Source organism: Chamaea fasciata, unplaced genomic scaffold (genome assembly GCF_029207755.1).
Source record: "Chamaea fasciata isolate MVZ Bird 193981 ecotype frontalis unplaced genomic scaffold, bChaFas1.0.hap1 SCAF_11, whole genome shotgun sequence".
Lineage (NCBI taxonomy): Eukaryota > Metazoa > Chordata > Aves > Passeriformes > Sylviidae > Chamaea > Chamaea fasciata.
In genome coordinates, this window is record NW_027094096.1 from 5,317,802 (window position 1) to 5,338,563 (window position 20,762).

The 20,762-nt window shown below is 42.8% G+C and overlaps 1 protein-coding gene across 1 annotated transcript in view; it reads right to left on the bottom strand.

Moving 5' to 3' along the window:
* Window positions 1-3,315: 3,315 nt before the first annotated feature.
* Window positions 3,316-20,762, bottom strand: part of MYO7B (myosin VIIB) — a 47,814-nt gene continuing 30,367 nt past the window's right edge. Inside the window, exons 32-50 of the mRNA XM_066193836.1 lie at window positions 20,385-20,552; window positions 19,679-19,796; window positions 19,458-19,584; window positions 19,097-19,103; window positions 18,563-18,722; window positions 17,698-17,879; window positions 16,780-16,907; window positions 16,079-16,236; window positions 15,456-15,609; window positions 13,403-13,558; window positions 10,803-10,908; window positions 10,554-10,667; window positions 10,090-10,177; window positions 8,858-8,964; window positions 8,214-8,399; window positions 7,250-7,366; window positions 6,517-6,600; window positions 5,694-5,813; window positions 3,316-4,999 (exon numbers count right to left, since the gene is read on the bottom strand). Of these exons, the coding sequence (XP_066049933.1) occupies window positions 4,916-4,999; window positions 5,694-5,813; window positions 6,517-6,600; window positions 7,250-7,366; window positions 8,214-8,399; window positions 8,858-8,964; window positions 10,090-10,177; window positions 10,554-10,667; window positions 10,803-10,908; window positions 13,403-13,558; window positions 15,456-15,609; window positions 16,079-16,236; window positions 16,780-16,907; window positions 17,698-17,879; window positions 18,563-18,722; window positions 19,097-19,103; window positions 19,458-19,584; window positions 19,679-19,796; window positions 20,385-20,552 (2,364 nt within the window). The 3' untranslated portion in view covers window positions 3,316-4,915. The remainder of the gene's footprint in view (window positions 5,000-5,693; window positions 5,814-6,516; window positions 6,601-7,249; window positions 7,367-8,213; window positions 8,400-8,857; window positions 8,965-10,089; window positions 10,178-10,553; window positions 10,668-10,802; window positions 10,909-13,402; window positions 13,559-15,455; window positions 15,610-16,078; window positions 16,237-16,779; window positions 16,908-17,697; window positions 17,880-18,562; window positions 18,723-19,096; window positions 19,104-19,457; window positions 19,585-19,678; window positions 19,797-20,384; window positions 20,553-20,762) is intronic.

A 20,762-nucleotide genomic window follows, 5' to 3' on the forward strand; every position in this document is an offset into this window, starting at 1 on the left:
AGGAACCAATAGATATGGCTTCTGCACTGCCCACTTAGGCCCAGTGTTAAGGCGGCTGAGAAGTTTCCTTTGCTGCTTCCGTGCCCAGCACTTAGATTTCAGCTATCAAGGCCATGTGAGCCTATTCAGAGCAGTTGACCTCTCGTTAAGGAGAAGGTGGCCATGGGAAACTAAATATCTCATTAGATCTGACACTAATTTTTCTCTGTTCTCTACTGCTACATGGCTGGTAGAGCTTCTGCTGGTCAACACAAAGCATGTCCTGTCCCTTGGCATAGCTGATATTTATTGAGGCAGTGTGGCTGGAGCATTGGTTTCTCTTCTGCATAAAGAAATAGAATAAATAATATGGTGCCAATTTAAGCACTTCAGTTTTCCCATTCTCACTTTATTTGCCAGCCAAGTATATGCTTGTTGGTCATGCTCCAGAAAACACAATTACGTGAAGGAGTTTCTAATGTTTACAGTTTGTAGCAAATGCAGAAAACCCCCCGTTTTTCTTAAAATTTTTAGCCAAATAAGAGTGCCATTCATCTTTCTTTTTGAGATCTGAGTGTACTTAAGGAGAGGATTTCAGACACGATGCTAACATCTCAAGTCCTTCTCTGTAAATTTGCCTGTCACCAGTAAGGTTTCACTGGTTCTACTGTCTCTGCTACCACAACCGAAGGTGCTGAGAAATTTACTGGTTTTGTATATTCTCAATACTTCTTTAGAGGTGAGCCTTCAGCAGGGCTGTTCCTGAGCCCACCCACACGATATTTGATCCCAGTGAGCTTCTGAGTCCTCTGGAGGTGACCCCCATACTTGCTTGTGCTGAACTAAGCTGAGCAGCCTGAAAATCCCTTTCCATGAGCAGCTGTGAGACTGTACCTGCCCTTTTGCAAGGCTGACAAACACTGGAGGACTACTGTCCTTTGCATGATTAAATCTTCCAAAAAGTGGCTGGTTTAGTTGGTCAAATGAACACAGCAGTTGGCCCTGCAGCCACAGGTGGATTAGGTAGCAAGAAGGTAAAGGTTCCCCACTTTTTGTACTTGTGAGCAGCAATTGGATTGGGGCAATAGTCTACCTTAGAATTGTGTTACCATGCTTGCTGGATCAATACCCATGGAACTGCACCAGTATACCAAAGCAGTGGTGGGAAATCCTGGATAACTGATCAGAATCACACATGGGAGACCATCTCTTAGATCTTCACTGCCTTTACTAACTCCCTGTCCCTCAGCTGCTTTGCTTTTTGTTGCTGTAAGTTACTGTAATCTTTTAACTGGTTATAGTGTATCCACTCTAACAGTGATGAGGGGATAGGCCTAATTTTAGCAGTAAACTCTTTCATTTTCTCCTGACCAATTTGCATTGTAGATTCCAGTAATAGTAGCTGTTTGTGTCACTGCTTTAGGAGAGCATGTGGCTATTCACTGTTCTCTCACCAGCCTTAAAATGGTCTTTGAGTTAAGGGCATAAAGAACAGCATGTCTTTTGATGCAGTAGTGTGGCCCTGCAAAGACCCCCATTTATAATCAAACGTGTTGTTTAGCATTTTGTCACAGCATAAACCCCTTGAAGTTCTGTCCTAGGTGCATCTCAGTATGTTATGCAGATTCTCCTCAGCATAAAACATCCTGGTCAGTTCCTGTAATCTCAGTCACAGGCCATGGCTAATGCTGAATCTGAGCAGCTGTGTATCCCCAGCCTCCTGGGAAGTGGTGGAGGAACACACAACCACACATTCCTGGTAAATATGGAAGGACTAAGTAACTAGCAGCCAGTAGGTAATAGTCTTTCAGCAGCCACTCTCATATTCAGCAATGGAAATTGCATGTATGTGAAGGTGAATGGCATTAGTTCTGTGCTGCCAGTAAAGATTTAGTGTGTGCTTTCACCTTGTCTCATGTTAGAAATTTGGCAGACCTAGAAAGCTTCAGAGTTCAAAGGAGAGTTGATATCATTCTCTGTGATAAGCTGTTCAGTTCTCTAGGATTTGAAATATGTCCTTATCTTCAGGACATTCCACAAAATTAATTGGTGAAAAACATAATTGTAATCCCTGATCTCTCTCTATATATGACTTTAAAAATGCATCTTTCCCTACTTCTGTCAGTCTACTTTTTAAAAACCAAGTAGAATATAGTTCAAACTCATAAGTTCTCCTTAGTGCCTTGGTAGGCTGACAGGTTGGGTTTTGTTCTCTTATTAATAAATATAGTCAAGGTGTCAGTAAGAAATAAGCTGCATGCTTTTTTCCATTGCTGTAAATAGACCTGCTGGCCAAATCCTTCCTAGGCATCACACCACTGGAGAGTAGAGATGAAGGTTGAACTTGGCTCAGAAATCTACACTTAATAAAAGATATTGTCTCATACTATACATTTATAGTTTACAGTCATATTTATACCTAATTAAAATCACTAACACTCACTGAGTACACTTGAAAATGGCTTTGCTTTTAGAAAGCATGGTATGTGAGGCTTGTTTGTATTCAAAGGGTATGCTAATCACTTGCAGTCTTTCTTCATGGCACTAATCCCCTCTCTAGGATTTGCATCCTGGTCTTTTTACAGCAGTCTGTGCAATGCTGGCAAACAGTGGTCCAGCCTTTCGTACAGAGAATTCCTGGCATGGTTGGTATTAGATGATACAACTGACATTCTTTCAGAAGTGATTGGATGGGGAAGAAATAGATTGCAGGCAAGCATGTAATAAATGTGGTTATACTAGCCTGTAAAGCACTGTTAAGTGCTGAGGGTATTAGACTGAGAAAAGAATTAGCAGCTCCCTGCCTTGGTTCGGGCCTTTATGGATTCTGCACTGTGTAGAGCTCTCACTTTATCACACATTGTTTGAGCTGTCTAACCAAAACACATGATTGTAGATTGAAATGCTGTAATACTGTGCCTTTGTATGTTCTTGTATTAAAGTTAACTGTAATACATTTTAAATATTTACACAACAAAAAAAAAAAAAAAGGAAAAAATTGTATAGTGTCCAGTTAATACCATGTTTTCAGTGCTTAGCCAGAGACGATTACCCACTCTGAGGAACTCTGGGATTGCCAAAACCTGAGGCACTGTTATGGTGAATTCATGTTTTGGACTTGTGCTGCTTCTGTGGTGGTGTTGGTTGATGAGGATGTGCAGAAAGGGGTATCATCCTTTTAGTGGCTGTGTTGTACAAACTGTGTACAATGTGATGAGCAGATGGGATGCTATGGTCATTTACAGAATATAGTGGATATCGGCAGATTTAGCTTACAAGGATCTGGAGCAAACATTCACTTTTCTTGGTTAAAAAAAGACACTGTGGTTGATTTTCTGCAGTCTTTATTTAAAAACCAGAAACAATACAGTTTGGCTGCAAAATTTCTTTTTGTACAGGTGAAGGGTTGAACATTTCTCACTTATAGCTACTTAGTTAGATCAGACACTGGGTGACAAAACCACTCTGGGAAATTAGACTCCAGTGTTTCCATTGCCAGCAATGGACATTACAGCAGGAGCATCTTACTGCTTGCAAAAATATCAGCTATTAGGACAGGTCTGGCACTTGTTTAGATGCACAAAGAGAGTGGGGCTCTTCCCTGCCACTCGTATACAAAATTCCCACCCGCATTTGAATTTTGTACACACATGTCAGAGGGAACAAAAGAACCATTGTGCATCCATTGGCAAAGTTGAGAGATCAGGCAGAGCTGCTTTTCTAGCACTGCCAGATTGTGTCTCAAGGAACTTGGTGGAAATGCTTTAAGACATGTTCATGTTTCATTGGGAGTGAGGGAGGAGTACTTGTTCTTAGGGGAAAGCAGCTAGGCTGCCTCCCACCATAGTCTGTATCTGCTTTACACATTTGCAGCACACTCTGGTTCTTGTGGCACCAAAGCTGTGTTTCTGCAAAGTTCTTAAGAGATGAACAATTCTGAATCAAATTTTACCACTCAAACTGTCTGCTAAACAGGAAGCAGAAAAGATCAGGACAAATTAAAGCTATTATTCTTGTCTCGTGAAGGAATGTCTGCATAACTCCAAACAGAACATTTTTGTAGAGCAGAAAAGTCTCTTTTCAAGAGACCTCTGTTAGACTGAGTTCTTCAATTCTGACTTGCACTGAATAGTTCATCTATATCTTGATATAGGAGCAACTGAAAGTGATGGACCCAAACCCCACACTCATTTCAGATCTTACTAGAAACTGCACAGTAGAAAGCGGTTGTTAAGTTTCCAAGAGCATTGTAACGTGGAAGAAAATACAATTTAATTTAAGCAAGGCTGTGGTCAGTCAGGGGACAGCCTGCATGTTTAGCAGCATGCAGGAAGGACAGTTACATTCTGACAGTAATCGGTTGTCAGTTTACTGTAATGTGCAGCATGTAACCTAGGGACCAGAGGATGAAACCCAGCATCTTCCCTTTCAAAGTGTCCAGTTATCTACTACTAAAGGGCATCTCTCCGCTCTTAGAATTGCCAGTAGGAGGAAAAAAAATTACATTACCTTTGTTTCCAAAGACTCTTGGAGTTTGTGTATTTGGTAAGAGCATATACAATAAGGGGACTTTTCTTTCCAAAAGGAAGACAGCTCTTAATGTGTGTGTGTCTTTGAATGGAGGAGATTCAGGCTATTAGAAAGGGCCTTCACAGGGTTTCCCCACTCCCATAGAACATAAAAGTCCATCTAAAGTTTCTCTAAATCCAGTATCTGAATGGAATTCTCATACTACATATAACACAGAAGTGTTACAGATACATGAAAGCACATGCTCATTTGAGCTTCTCTTGTAGTATTTCAGCAACTCAGTTCATTCAGTGTGTGATCAGAAGATCGCTCATCAAGATTAGTATTTTAGAAATGGCATTTCTTCTGGGATATGAAATTACAGGTAGTTTGGCACAAGTACAGGTCATGGGCTCTATTTCCACTGTCAGGCTGGGACATTCTTTTGCTTGTTTACAGCATTCATGAGCAGGTGTACGTAGGATGTTAGTAGGTCATCCATTTTGTAACCCTGTCAGGAAAGAAAAAAAAAAAAGTCTTAAATCTTTCAGGGAGCTCCAGAAGCAAAAATAACTATCATTTCCTCCCTCGTTTATCATCTTCTCAGGTTCTTCCTTGCATGAACATCTTCTCTTTCAATATCTGCCACTGTTTTAATTTATCCATTCCTCCATCTGCTTTTCATAGATTTCAAAAACTTTACAGAGCATAGCTCTACTGTCTCCTTGGTATTGACTCTGTAGCTTGACTTGTACTTAAGAATCTTGTATTTAAGAATCCAAGTCTTTCTGTCAGAGTAGTTAGCCTTTAATTGTTTTTGTTACCTTTACAAACCCACTTTTAAATATTAATACAGTGATTATTCTCTGAGACTGTGAATTGTCTGAAACCAATTGTTTAAGAGGTGATACCACTCCCTGGAAAATATGAAGTCTTACAAGGGCAGCATTACTACATAACTGGAGGCAGACATGCAAGACAAAAAGCCTCTTATGCAGCTTTGCCGTCTTAACTTCTCAGACAGGTAGAATTTTGATGTATGGGAGGAATTTGGAAACCAGTTGTAAATTTTATTGACACGGAAGTGAATGCTTTTTGTATCTGCACTGGTATTTATTGGGTTTCGCACCATCTTTTGTAGCAATCCTGGTTGGAAAGGAAAAATTAGGATTTTGTTGTGTCTAAGTTGGCAGAACTCTTCTTACCAGAGATGTCTCACATAAGAGCCGGTTTCCTCGTACCAGGTTCCCTATTGTCATGTGAAAATACGTGCTCCCACTGCTCCAGTTGGAGATTTTATTGAAGGGGTAGACTACTAAAATATCCTGCAAGGGGAAACAAACTGATTTATAGAACATTTCTCAAATGAAAACAGGCTGTTACATAAGAAAACTTATAGAGCTAGAGAATTCTTGTTCTTTCCCACTTCTTCTATGAAAATAATGGATCAAAGTAGTTCTTGCATCCAGATTAGTGGTATATTGTGTTTTCACCAAACAGGTAATTCTTAATCACACTAATGAGACCTCCTTTCATTATATATTGATCTTTGCCTTATCCATTAGATTTACAATGATCTAAAACTAGGTTTTAATTTGTTTCATTGTTGAAAGAAAATAGTGATACTCCCTTTTCCTGAGAACTTGGTAAGACCAGACTGTTGGGGTTAGACTGCAGCTAAACATGGCCATTCAGCCTGATCTTTTAGACAGCTGGGGCTTCCTGCAAAGCATTTTTCTGAAGCAGGTTCCTGCGTGCACTGCCCATCCATCTTCCTGATCTTACTACCTTACCAGGTCTATCATGATTCCCATGCCTATTTTAGAGATGCTCTGTCCTATTTCTTTCCAGTGTAGAAACTGCAAACAAGTGATTTGAGGCAGTAACATTTTCTTCAGTTTCACACAGAAAATCAATAGAGAGCCTCTGTCCCCTCCTGCCATTCCTGGGCAAGGAACGTCACTGTCCCTAAATTAGCAGGGTCCATCCAATCCTTCCTTACATGGACTTGTGAGAAGCAGCTGTTACCTTTGTCTTCTGATGTATCAGTGAGACTCCTTGCTTGTTGATTGCAATCAGTACAATCTCTGGGAAATTGGGCTCCGAGGCTTGCTGTAAATGAGTAACACAGCAAAATGAGCAGAAAATTGAGAAATTATCTGTATCAGGGGCCTAGTGACCTTTAACAATGTCCAGTCTTCTTGTTCTCTTTCCCAAATGAATACTGAAACATTTTGGCAACATATTGATGACTTGAGCAAATGCTACATGACAGCAGAATCAGGTCCATTATTTACTTTGCTTTCTGCTAACAGGCTTAATGATTGATTGCAAACCATTTAAGAGCCTAGTGAGGAGAAATTAAAGGTAACACATGGGAAATTATTCCTGGGTGATATCCACTCCAGAAAGAGAGGATTGGTACAGTTCTGTTCTGAGGGAAGAGTCGCCAAAGAGATAAGATTTGGGAGCATTTTCTTGTGGAGAGCAATGACAGGACAATTGAGCCCCCTACAGCTACTACACAATTGTAGTAGAGGTGTTAAAACTAGAGCAACAACATTGCCGGTAAACAAGCAGCATAGTTCAGAATGGATAAAGAATCCATCTCCCAACTTGGAAGGAACTGAATTTTCCTCAATAGATTACAGGAATTCAACTTTATAATGTATTTTTACTTTCAGATTTGGAATTATAGTCAGTCTGTATCCCTTGATACTGATCTACTACCAAATCCACTCACACAGACCTTCAAACCTACCTTCACTTCAAAAAAGGCTGATCCAAACGTCGGCCACCGGTGTATCATTTTCAAGAAAGCAACCTTGGCCTCATCCACAGTTTTTCCTTCGTGTTTACTGTATGCTGCAGTAATGCTCTGTTTAGGAAGAGAGGATACAAAGCCAGTTGAGTTGGAGACAGGCAAGTTTCCAATGCCTAGCCTTCGCAGTAAAGACAGCATCAACTCATCACCACGATCAGGCTTTTTGCCCCTGCAGCAGAAAACTGAAAATGAAAACAGCTGCCATGCCATGGGGGAAAGTAAAGCCAGGGCCCTCCAGTGTTCCTTATTCCCCTGCTGGGTGAAGGAAGCCCAGCAGCCTGAGGAAATGGACTTCAGGGCAGAGGGGCAATGGGAGATAAAACTCAACCAGTGTTCAACACTCCACAGTATTACATATTTGGCTAAAAAATGAAGGGTGAATTTTCCCTTTGTATTTGAAAGAATGTCCTGTGTTTTCCTCAGCAGAGACTTAAGTGATAACTGCTGAAATTTCCTTGCCCTTTTTGTGGATAAAAGAGCCTTTTGCCATAAGTAGCATGACATGATGCAAGGAGATTGATTTGGTGCCAAGAAATAACCTCTGAGACACCTTAATTTTCTACTTCTGTCCAATATCCTCAACTCCCAAGTCCCTTCACTGACTCTTCTATCTCTAACTCTTTTTCTGGGCACTGGAAATAGATTAGTATCTCCAAGAAAGATGCACACTTCAGATAAGCCATCCAGGCCTGCAGATGTTGTTCAGAATTTTGGTAGAGTATGTAAAATCTAGACTGTAGGAGGCAAATCCTTTTGCTATCCTGCTGGCAAATCCAGCAATATCCACTACTATTCCTCCACAGTACTTTCAAAGACCATTAGATCAAACGTGTAGTGTGACTCAATGTGTTTACTAAAGCTCTGTATATGTAATATGACTAACGAAAGCTGATGTTCTTACCTTCTTCCATTCATCTGGTGACACAGCTCGGAGCAGATTGTCTGGCACCAGCTCCTTCAGGATTTTGGGGATGGCTGCCAGCTGTGTGCGGTCATTGTTGTAGTGTGCTTTATAAATCAGCCCTGCCAGCTGCACAGCTTCATCCTTGGAACACTTGTGGTAGCCTCTGAGGTACTTTGGCAGCTCCTGGAAGAGACCAGCTCTGAATCCAGGCAGAATGGGCTAAAGCAAACACTGACTTACACGTTCTAAATTTGTGAGGTCAGGACCCAAGTCTTGCCAAACACAGTCCAAGAATATTCCAAGAATTTTTGGTTCCTTCTGAAGATTCTCTGGATGATCTTTAAAGATCCTTTCCAACCCAGAGCTTTTTGTGATTCTCTGATTTATGGAGCAAGACGAGCATTTCCACAGCACAATGAGGTAAAGGAGCTGTACTCTTAACATGTTCAGTATAGCTGAGGTGTCAACACTGAGAAATAAATCTGTCTGAGGCTGAGCTGTGCCCCCCTCTGGAGGAGGCATTCCTCTGGAGGCTCTGTAGTGCAGGCCTTCGAGAAGGAGACAGTAATGCTCCTACAGACTTAATTTCTCAGGAGTATTTCTTGGATCACAAGTTACCTCTGTTTTAGGGAGTTGCTTACCTGGTGATAATGGAAAATGGTATCAGCTTTCAGATCTTTGCCAGGAGTGACATTCAGCCACAGCTTTCTCATGAAGTACACCTCATATGCCGCAGACAGAGCAGCCCCTAAGGAGATCAGGTCTTGTTAGTGTTCTTTGTGCCACTGACAGTTCTACGGTTTTTAAATGACTTGTGAATTTCTTCAGAAAAGTAATTACGGTTTTAATAGTAACAAACAAAATTACTAACAAAACAACACAGAAAGCCATTTTGAATGGCAAAAATTCTTAGTTTTCAGTTCCTGGACACTGCTCATGCAATGATCAGATGGAGGAGAAGTTGAGGGACTGCCATTGTTTGTTATTGGTGCTCATGACAGCTGCCTGCTGATTCAGTACACCCAAATTCTCTTACACCCATGTGAGTGCATCCTCTGATGGCTGTGCTTCCACAAATGAATTGTGATTTAGTACACCCACATCTTTTTACTGTGATTTTCAGAGCTCCTAGCAGCTACATCAGCTGAGAGAAGTTAGAAAGTCTTAGATACATAGAAAAGAGCTTCAGGGAGTTGAACCTCAGCTGTCCTGAAATACACAAAGGTCAGGACAAATTGATATGAAATTTGAGTGGAGTTTGAGTGATGTAGATTTCAAAATGTTTGTTATCCATGGGGGAGGTAGGGTATATTATCCATGGGACGATTAAGTGCAAGGAATTGCTGTTATTAGTATTACATTGTTCTATAGAAGAATGTAATAGAACAGTATTGTTCTATTCTAGCAAGTGGTTCCTTGACAACATAACTTGTGTTTGGGTATCACCAGGTAATAACCTGGTTAGAAATTTTCTAACAACCCAAGAAATGTGAGTGACCCTCTGTAAAGAACCTTTTTGCGTGTGTTGGCTGATTCTTACTATTTGAGGATCAACCTATCTAACTTGCATGTATCCAGCTGTGTGTTTTGGATACAACAGGTCAACAATATTTTTTACCAATTTTAAATTCTGGAGAGATTCCCCCCACCCCCTGAAATGTTCTGGTGTTTTTGATAGCCACTGCTTGGCTGCATCAGATCACTGGATCTTGCTGCTGGTGCATGCAGTAACCATGTATGTACAAACAAAAAACAGTACAAGACTCTGCTAAATACTTCCCAAGATGGAGTGAATCCTACTGGATGGATCAGCTGCTTTCCAGTTCAACACAGCCTCTCATGCAGCTTCTTGTCATGCTGGCATTCTCCTTACCGTCTTTTCCTGGTTTATTCCTTCTGTTCCAGTCTGTCACCTGCCTTAGTGAGTCAAAGAAGTAGTCTGCTTCATTCTGACTGATCACCTGCAGAGGCCAAGCAATGAAGGAGAGAAAGGAGGGGTTAACACATCATATAAAATACTGCCTGTGCCACATACCCAAGTAACAGGCTGAATTTTCTTTCCCTGTCTGCAGTCAGAGGGTAGAATTATAGGAGGAAAAAAGTAGAAAAATAGGAGGAGGAAGAATGATAGAAACTCTGCATCTCCATCCAGCCCCTTCAAGAGACTGAAAATAATTGTCAGGTGCTAAAGTTCAAGTTCAGGTTGTATCCCCTCAGTAAGGCAGAAGCAGTAATCACCTGCTCTGGTCCTTGGCTTCATACGGTTGTTCAGGTGGTCTGGTAAATAAATAAGAGAGGAGGGGAAGTCTGGCTACCCTGCCAGAGTCAAGGAGTTACCTTGTCTGCAATCTTCACAAAGAGGCTGAAACCTTCCCAGGAGTGCAGCTGCAATTTGGAAGCGATGTTCTGACACAGAGTCTGGATTTTGGTGTTTGTTCCCACGTCAAATGTCTATGAGATAACAAGACTCTTGTCACCCAGAGGAGAGGAAGAAATAAGAATACTGAATGTCTTCATGTATGTTCCTGGGTGAGAACATAATGGCTGGAAGTACGGTCAAGGCTGGGAAAACAAGTAAGTGCTCACCTGCTCTGTTTCATTGGGGAAGTAAATCTTGTGTGAGATCTTAGTGTTGTTCTGTAAGATGGCCTCAACCTCCACAGGATGAGGTGCCCACTTCCTGCAGCCGCTCCTGGAAAATGCCACCACCATCATAAAAGAAATCAGTTTAATCATTGAGGAAATGAACAACTATTCCACCCAAACAGCAGGCGCCCTCCAAAACGCCAGTACTGTGCGATGGGGTGGGCTCCAATGGTCCTCCACCCCAGTGCAAATTCAGTATATTAACAGCAAGAAACTGAGGGTCTTATTAGCATGTAAAGTAAAAGTCTGTTCTGCTAATGCAAATAGGTGGCATGAATAAGGCACCCTCCTGGCCAGCACCATTGCCTCTTCTACTGATTGAGCAGCATTTTTCCTCACTGAAGTGTGGGTATAACGGCTGCAAGGAGAAATGCATTTTATTTAATTCCTGCATCAGCAAAAACATATGTATTGAGATACAAAATGACTTGGAGCCCAAGTACCAAAAGGTATGGGGGGCTACTGAAAGCATTACATTTTCTATAAGAGCTGGAGTGCAATCACTGACTTAGGAGGTGCTTAAGCTGTACAAACCCAGTTCTTTGAAATTAAACCTCAGAGCAGAGCTGCCTTTTAAAGCAAAGGAACTGGCCCTGATGTCTCAGTCATGCCAAAACCTTGACATAGTTAAAGTGAGAACAAATCTAGCAAATTATCTCCTGGGGCTGGTAAGTTCCTGTCCTCAGTGGCATAGAGCAGGCTGTTCAGGTATTTTGAACACCCTACCTTATGGGCCTCTCACACGGGGTCGGTCTCTCAGGAGGAGGTTAGTCTGGATCCAACCTTTAATTATGTGGATTTGAAAACTATTTTTTTCCCTTAAATAGAGGAGCAGTTCCATTTGGAGAAGGAAAACTTGACTGTAACCAAGCTGAACAGCATGTGCTTTGTACTGTGCAGGCACTGTATGAAGTGTGGACCTGCCCTACTCAGTCACCTGTTCCTGAACTGGCATCAGAGGGAGCCCCTGCCAACTCAAGGAATTGCAGCAGTTTGGCTGCAGAGGCATAGGGCTACCCACCTCTCCTTGCAGCCTGAGCTAGGAATTCATTGCCAAGGTGAGATCTGCTTAACACTCATCAGGGTGGTTCCCTGGTCAGGATTCTGGGGATGAAACTGTGAAGTGGTTTATGGAGAAAAAGGCGTGTACCCAAGGGCTCAGCTGGCTTCCCCTGTATGTATTTTAGGTCAGTCCTTTGAGCTGCCTGTTCTACCCTATCCAAAGAGACCAGGTTATTTACAGGGAGAAGTTAGACTAGATGATTGTTGAAGATCCAGCTGAAATAGTTTATTCTATTCTGTGCAGATGCAGGTGCAAGTTTCATCTTAGGAAAAGAACTGCTCTTAGAAGACAAGATTTGTCTTTGTTCCACTTCCCATCCCCCAGACTCCAGATCTGGGGCAGTTTAGCAGATAAAATTCTCCTTCCAAACAGGCCATTCTGTTTTCCCCTCCCTATTCGCTCTCACTAAAGAAGCTCTGTACAGCTCAACAGGGCTTAAAGTATGAATAGCACATGATATAGGGAGGCAGGAATTTTTAAGTCTTCTCTATAGAAATAAACAATGAATAGCATTCCTTGCCATGCATTTTTCAGACACTTCAAAAGCGAGTTCAATGTGTGATGACATTTCCCCAGCAGTGTCAAACCCCATTCACTGCAAGGGGGATATCCACTGTGTTAGTATTCCCCTAGAGCCTGAGGCTCACAGACCAAACATGTGGCCCAGCCTGAGAGAAAAAAGGAAGATGGAAGCTGTAAGGAGAAATCATCGGGCAGATTCTTTACTGATGAGGTCTGTGGCAGGCAAGTGGTAAATCACAGCACCATCAAAAGGGAGAAGGCTGGAGTCAACCTTGATGCCAAAGTTTTGTTCTCAGAGGGGCGAGCTGGGTTATTCCAGCACTTGGAGGAACCTAGGGAAATCTTTCCCCTACAGTTCAGTTGATCCCTCCTGAAATCCTGTTAGCCCTTCTCATCTCTCTGGTTGTGTCGTATCCCTTAGAACGACAACTCATTTGGAAGCCCAGGAAGCACTGTGGTTTGGGGGGTCTTGTTGCTTCAGCCTGAGGTAATGCCAAGTGGATGGAGAAGTGCCTTGCTGTGAGCAGCCAGGTAAGAGTCAGGGCTTTGTTCATTTGGGTTTTTTCAAAGAATAGGAATTGATTGTACTGATCTTTCAACAAGGGCATGCTGCCTCAGCAAAGAAAAGTAAGGTCAGGATATCATCCATCATTCCAAGCTGCATTCCCTTTAGGGTGTTTGAAATACCCAGCTCTGGGAGCCAAGTGATTATGTGTGGTGATGAACTTTTTAAAATGCTGCTAACTTTGTGAAAGAAAAAAATGAAACTATGATATAGACCTCTCTTTATGGTTCAAAGTCCATAAAGAAAGTTAAAAATAATGATCACTTTTAAAAAGCAAGATGTAAAGAGGAAAAGGAAAGTGAGAGTCACACTGTTTTAGCCCGTGTGTTTTCTGAGACCTGATTATTGATATTTGAACACTTTGAGCTGGTTATATGCCAGGTTATTTACCTCATTACTGTCTGAATCCTCCGACGGCACGCCAGGGCCAGTGTTTCTTTGTGACGTGTCTCTAGGAACTTCTGGGCATGTTTGAGCAGTGACTTGCTGGGTGGGAAGAGGCCAGTGCAGAGCCAGAGGAGCTGCCAGCCCTTGGTCTCGCTGTACCTGTGAACACGAAGCCAACAGTTCTGCTACAGCCACGTATGATTCTCTGTCTGACCACACACCAGCTACAGGGAAGAGAAATACCCTCCCATCGTGGTCCCATTCTGCAGAGAGCTGCAAATCAGCAGAGCCTTCACCCAGGCCTTGGCATTCATTTGCTGTGCAACAATAGCTTGCATGTGAAGACAGGGCCAAGTCCTGCATGAGAAATACTCATGACAGATGCAAACCTCATGAATAAATATAAATTCCAGTTTAGCAGATATCTTAACAGCAGTGACCCTGGTGCCATCCTCTTGGAAAGCCACTGTTGATTTGATGTTCAAGCTCACATGTGGTTTCTCAATGGATGTATTCACCTGCCCTCTGCAGTGGCCAGCTTTGCTCAGGGCATGAGCACTTTGCATGCACTGCCTTCCCCTTACATGTACTCCTGTTCTGTTCTGAAAAATGAACACATTGATAGCATTATGTAGTGAGGTAAATGCAGTTCTTGAATGCTCCAGATCAAGCTGGTACTATTCTTCAGGCAGAAATCCAGTTCTTCCAGCCTCTGCATCTGTGAAATCTGCCAGCTGAAGCTCTTCTGGCACTTTGCCCTCACCATTAAGGGCTCTGCAACCTTGTGGTGGTCAGTCATTCTGCCTCAAAGCCAGGAGCAGAACACACTTCAGGGTTGTCCAAGGGTTGCTCTGAAATGTTCACTGGTGTGAAGTGGTTTTGATTGGGAAAATCGGCATGTCTGGCTCTGAAAGGCCATCAGACTTCACTGAATAAAGAGGTTCTGGCTTCTTTATTCCCACTTACTGTTCTAATTTTGCAGATGAAGACAGACTATTTTAATCCCATTTATACTCAATCAGTGGTGTTTGTGTCTGTGTGAGAGCAGGACATGGTCCACAACACAACAGCCTGGGAAGGATGAAAGATTTGTTGCTCTGGCTGTTCCACTGAAAGTATATGGAAATAGCCACCTTTCAAGCATTGTTTTTTCCACACCAGTGATCCCGCTCACAACAGCTACTACATTGGTGGAATACATCAGGCATGGCACTGGCACCATGGTTACAGACTGTGCATGAAATAGCCTTAAGATTCACTGCTTGTATGGGAATTTGCCATTCAACACTGACACACATGATGGAAGTTTCACTACATGTAATACTTGTGGAACAGTGAGACAGAAAATAAATTAATAAATAATGCATCCAGAAACAGACAAACAATTGTGTTAATAATTAATATTATTTTAAGCTGCTTTTTGCAATTCAGTTTCGCTGGAAGTAGATCAAATTATCATTTTGTGAGCTGGGATGAAACACCAGCCTGTTTCAAGAGACTTTTATGTGGGCAGGTGCCTCTGTAACCAATCTGTTCTGCAAGGCACTTATGTAACCTAATTAATATAACTACTCAAAAGTATTTATTCACTGGTGGTAAAAGTCCAGTGTGAACTATGTTTTTGTGAGAGGGGAATGCTGCCATTGGGAAATTTAAATGGAGAGTTGTCAGGGCAGTCACTGAAGGGATGAAAGGACTATGCAGTACCACGTTTTCTCTATAGACTGCTTCGGGAGCAGGAGAGCCTCAGCGACTGCTTGCCTGCCTCTCCCCACAAGGAGATGAGCACGGAATGCTGATGGGAGCAAAGCAGCAGCTCAGGGGAGGTGACTGATGGTGCTCTATGGCCTCTCCCTGGCAGGGAGTGGTCCTGAGTGCTCCATAAAGGTGAGCTCCAAAGCACTGCCTGGCAGAAGGGGGAAAGGAAGCTCTTACTCCATTTTTTTTATCCTTCCCCCTGCCCCTACTGCATCACAAATGCAGCAGGGGTCCCTGATGCCCCCTGCACTTGAGGCCTGACTCTGCAGGAGCAGGCTGTTTGCTCCCAGGTGAATACCTGTTTCTGTTGTCAGTCAGTTGCTTCATAATCTGACAGTAAATCTCATCCCTCAGGACCTCCTCCTGGATAGCTGGCACAAATATCTGGTCAGTGACTTCCACAGAGGAGTGTGTCTGCTTTGAGGGGTAGTCTCCCATGAATTTCATGATGGGTGGATGTGCTGTTAAGGAGAAAAGCAGGCCAGTTTTGGAAGGCAAATGGGAAGTGTCATCTGGATCCTAACGTGTTAGTGGCTTTGTTGATGCCTAAGTGGCAAATACTGGGAGGAAGGTCTGGAGCATGTTCCCTGTCTGCCCCTACCCACTTTCCCTGTGCAGAAGTTGCTGCTTGGCTGTGATTTGTACTGTGCTAGTAGCTGCTTTCTCTGGGCATATGCAATAAATCTCACTCCTAAAGCCACATTATTAGTTAAGTGAGCCATCAGTAGCCAGGGAGTTCTGGGAGGAAATAGGAGCATTTCCTCTGTAGACAATGGAAACAGATTTGATCTGCTCCATCTTTACGTGAATGTATCCCCTGTAAGGTGGCTGAGGTATCTCAATAAGGTGGCTGAGGTAGTTTAGTGGACCTAGCTAACTCTTCCTTCTCCTTAGTGTTCTCAGATCCCAAAGAAAGGATATCAATGAAGGCCTGACAGGCCAAATCCCGAAGGTCAGGGTCTGTGCATGCTCTCTTCAACAATGGCTGTTTCAGAGGCTCCTTAGAATGTGCCCACAGTTGACTGTGCCCACGGGATTTCTGGAGAACAGCTTTGCTGATGGATTCCTTCTCAGGAGTCCTGAATGAAGACAAGTGCAAGCAATACAAAATTACTGGATCAGTATTGCTATGAACAAAGGAGTTCATTATCACAAAATCATATCTCTAGACCTGTTCTTTCACAAGACAGTGATCTCAGATCTCCTTTGATTCTGTAGATCAGCAAGAGCAGGGAAATGTAGTTTCCTGTATATCCAGAAGGTAGGAGGCTTGCAAAAGAAGAGGGGTTTTTAGAAAACTAATTTTCCCCTTAGTTTCTGAAGCCTGAGATGTTGTATATCCTCACTAGCTTGTAAGTGCTGAAGAAGGGGTGAGAAGTAAGAACAGGGCCTGCTGAAACAAGTCGGTCCAGCTGGGGTTCTTCTACCCTCTCCTTTGCATTTCTGCAGACTTAAGATACAATAGGCCATGTGCCGGAATCTCTGCATATCCAAAGTTACAATTACAGGGAACAAAAAGAAGAAACCCAATCAGAAGGGGGAGATGCCATTACATAACCGGCTTTAAGGATTACTGATCAGTAAGAACTTTTCTAGGGCGTACTCTACACAGAGAGCTTCACCTGAAGTGTTCGTAGGAGAACTCCTCCAGGGTGTAAGGCTTCACCTTGATATCCTCTTCATCAGGTTCCTCCATGAAGGAGTTCTGTGAGGCTGTCCTCCTCTGGTCTGGAGACATCATGAGCAAACTCTGGAATAACACAGCCACATAAAGATGTCACATGGAGACAGGTCTCTGCATTCACTGTCAGGTATTACTCAGCATACATGTGCAGGTAGTCCTCTGTGCTGCCCGAGACCTTCTGTCTCAAAAGCAGCATCTCCAGAGACTCAAGAAAGACCTGGGAATAGTCAACTCAAAGAAGCAATTTTCACAGGTGTAACAGTAGTGGGCATTAAAATGTATGTGATTATCCAAAGCACAACACATGTTTTACAATGCACTTGCTTCTCTCTAGTGTGTTTTGCCACCAGTTTTTCAGCTTTTTACCTGTTAGCACAGGATCCAATATACTGAATCCTCAAAATTGAAGACAAAATTATTAGCAGTGGCATTAATGAGAAACCTTGGCTCCCTCAAAGACCACATTCTCTTTAAGTAACCTGCTGCACTCGGAAGTTCTCCTGAGGCATAGTGTGATCACCACTCAAGCCCAGAGTGAATGCAGGAAAATTCAACTGCACACCTATACCCATTAATTGCTATCAGTTCCAGGCACTGAAATCTCCCCTGGTGAATAGACTGGATTTTGGGTTGTTTTTTAAATAATTGTTTTTGTGCAGCTCCAGTCTTCTCCTTAGAGTCTGGGCTAGGTTTAGTTTTGTTTTCAGACAGAACAGAATCAAATGCTTTGTTTCAATGGGAGGTATAGAACTTGTCTGACTTTGGAGGGACAATTATCTTCCAGTTATAAATTCAACCATATTAACATTTTTATCTTCTTCCAGTCTTTTCACAGGGAGTGCTTAGCTTTCCTTACCAGCACTTGACTAGAGGGTTTTGTGAGGGAAGGGATGATGTAGATGTCTTCCAAAAATACATTCCCTGTTTTGCCTGTCCTTTCATTCTGGGCACAGATCCAACCAGAGTCTGCATCCAGCCTTTTGTCTTCAGTGAAGATTAGCAAGTCTCCCTTCTTGAAGGACAGGATGCCAGGATCTTCTGGAAAACAGAATAAGGGGGTACTGTTCAGGCTTGACAGTCTGAGAAAATGCAAAGGGATTGCAATGTGAAAGACAAGGGAATTGTATTTTGACGGCCTGAATTCAGTTAGCAGTAGAAAGTGATTTGTATAAATACGGCTAATTTTCCAGTTACACTTCAGAGAAATCACTTCTGTTTCCTCTGACACCCTGACTTTGATCCACTGAGGGCAATGGCAGAACTCAGTTTCATTCATATGAATGCTGACTTTGTGTCTAGACTGGCAGCAAAGCATGGAAAGGAACTCGGCAGTTCTAAGTAGCTGAAGTTAATGTTTACATTTTAAACATGTATGTCTGATTGAGCTACCTGTATTCCACAGAAAATTCCAGTTTACTGCCTCTGTGAAATTCTTCTGCAAAGTATTTCCAGAGAGCCCAGATCCAACTTCCTACTGTGACCAAACTGAGTTCCTGGACACTATGCTATCTAAATCACATATAAAAAGAAGGAAGGAAAGGTTGTTTGTGTGCAAAGGCACTGAATCCCATTGCCTTATGCACTGCTGTGCTGATGCATCCCCCTGGGAGCAAAAGGACTCTTGATGAAGTTCTCCCACTCCTCTTTGAGCACCTTCAAACAAGTGCTGTGGATACTCTCAGGATTTCTTCCCCACCCTGTAGAAAAGTTATGAGCCTTACCCTGGGATTTTTTCTCATGCATTGCCATAGCAAATCGTGATCTTTTCTTCAGTTCTTCCAGGAACATCACCACCAGCTCAGCAATGACAACACTGTTTACAGATGTCAGAACAAACTCCTCGCCACGAAGCGTGATGAGAGTGCAACTCTGTCCGAATGACTTCACTGCCCTTTGTATTATTGAACAATTTGTTACCAGAACATCTGAAAAACTTACAGACCCATCTGTAAACACAGCCAAGGCACCCACACCTCCTTGCAGATAAATCCTTTACAGTGAATATTGGTAGTTCCTAATTTGTCTTCCCATGATCTGGTAGGTGTGAAGGACTGAAGTGGTTCAGCTTTACTCCGGACTTCACCATGTTTTGTACAAAAGTGCTTCCATATAGACAGAAGAACACCCTTCTTTTGGAGTAACTTGACAACTAATTAAATCTCTGGCAGTCCTCATGGGGCTTTTTTGTGTATGTAAGACCCTTTCTCTGAGTGACCTGATGCAAGGATGTGTGCCATGAGCAAGCAGTGGTTAACTGCCTCTCTCAGTGATCTTGTTCTGGTCCATGACACCCAAGAAGTACCTGAACTCCCAGCATGCACAACAGGCAGTGGCTTAACTGTGTCAGTTATTTGGGCCATTCTTGTCTCAGTGCCTGCCTGTGCTTCCTTACACCTTTCTGACTGAACAGGATCACTTCACACCAGCTGGAGGGATACAGTCCTTTCAGTATTTCCTTTACAGGCTGCTCAGTTTTCCCTTTCTGTTTCCCAGACATAGCTTAAACCACCTTTCCAGGAACAGATCAAATCACCTAAGGAGGTGGCAGAGAAGGTACACCCTTTGGCAGTATGGAAGAGATGCCATCTTCAGATCTTGTCTTTCTGGGGCCCTCACCTGTTGGTGTGGATTCCAGTTATCTCTGGGAAGGTCAGCTCAAGGAGCCGCTTTTCTGACTCATCCAAGAAACAGATGCCTTTCCAATTTATAGCAATGATGAAGTGGTTCTTAGGCAAGCTGGGTCCTGAAAAGACAGAAGAAAAATCCTTATCAATCCCATAAAAGTCTTTTTCTATTGATCTTATATTCATCCTCTACACCCAGGCTCCAGGTATTACCTGAAAACTTAGTGACTTCAAAGAATCTGGAAAAAAGCAAAGGCCACTGAAAGCGAGCAAAATCTACAAGTTGCTCCTTCACAGTCTGAGAGGAGAGATGGTCTTGAGTGTATGGGGCCTGCAGGAAAAAAACACCCCCAAGGTTTTTCTCAGTAAAATCTGGTTTGCATGATCTGCAGACAATAAAGAACAAGCCCATTCCCAGAGATCTGACCAATCCTCTGCTGTTACTGGTGTCAAGGGAACTTGGAGAAAGTAAGTCGGGAATGGTGTCCAGGGACCCACATGAAGCTAAGAGTGCCCACAGGCATCTGGATTCCAAATTTCCCTCAAAACCCCACTGACCTGTTCAGAGTCTAATACACCTTGGATGCCATGGAAATAATTCAGGTAATCCATTTCCAGATCAAAACCAATACTCCATCCCATGCCCATCCTGACTTGGTTGTCAGATGGGAAATAGAGCCTTAAAAGCAACTCTATTCAGAGATTTAAATGTACTTTTTCATTCTTCCCCCTTGCTCTTCATATGGAAGTGTGAGTGGAAAGGTTTTCTGCTCCCCCAGACCTAATGGGCTATTTGGGATCTACAAACTGAGTTGCTTTTCCTTCTTCCCCTACAGACTATTCATAAATGAAAATTGTGAAAGAAGCAGAAGCTGGTGCTCAAGAGTGGTTACCCAGCAGTGCCTGACAAACCTCTTACCTTAGCATGTGCATAGGTTATAAGGCTCACCCACTTTTCCAGGGGCTTGGACTTCAGCTGTTTTACTGGGAGACAGTCATGGAGCACCTTCTGCACAAGTTCATTGTGGATGGTATCTCCAAATTGGATATAACAATATTTTGCACCTATCTCCACCAAATCTTCCTCCTGAAACAACCCATTAAGAGAGGCCTAGAAGGATATCACAAAGGCTAGATAGCCTCTTTCAACCTTTGAACCATTTGGGAATGGGTTTTCTGAATTTTTGTCTGGATGAGTCTTAACAGTCACCCAGCATAAGGAGGGATGAACTTCACACAATCATAACACCAGAGAGATTATTAGCAAAGATATTTTAAAGTATGACCCAATTTGCCC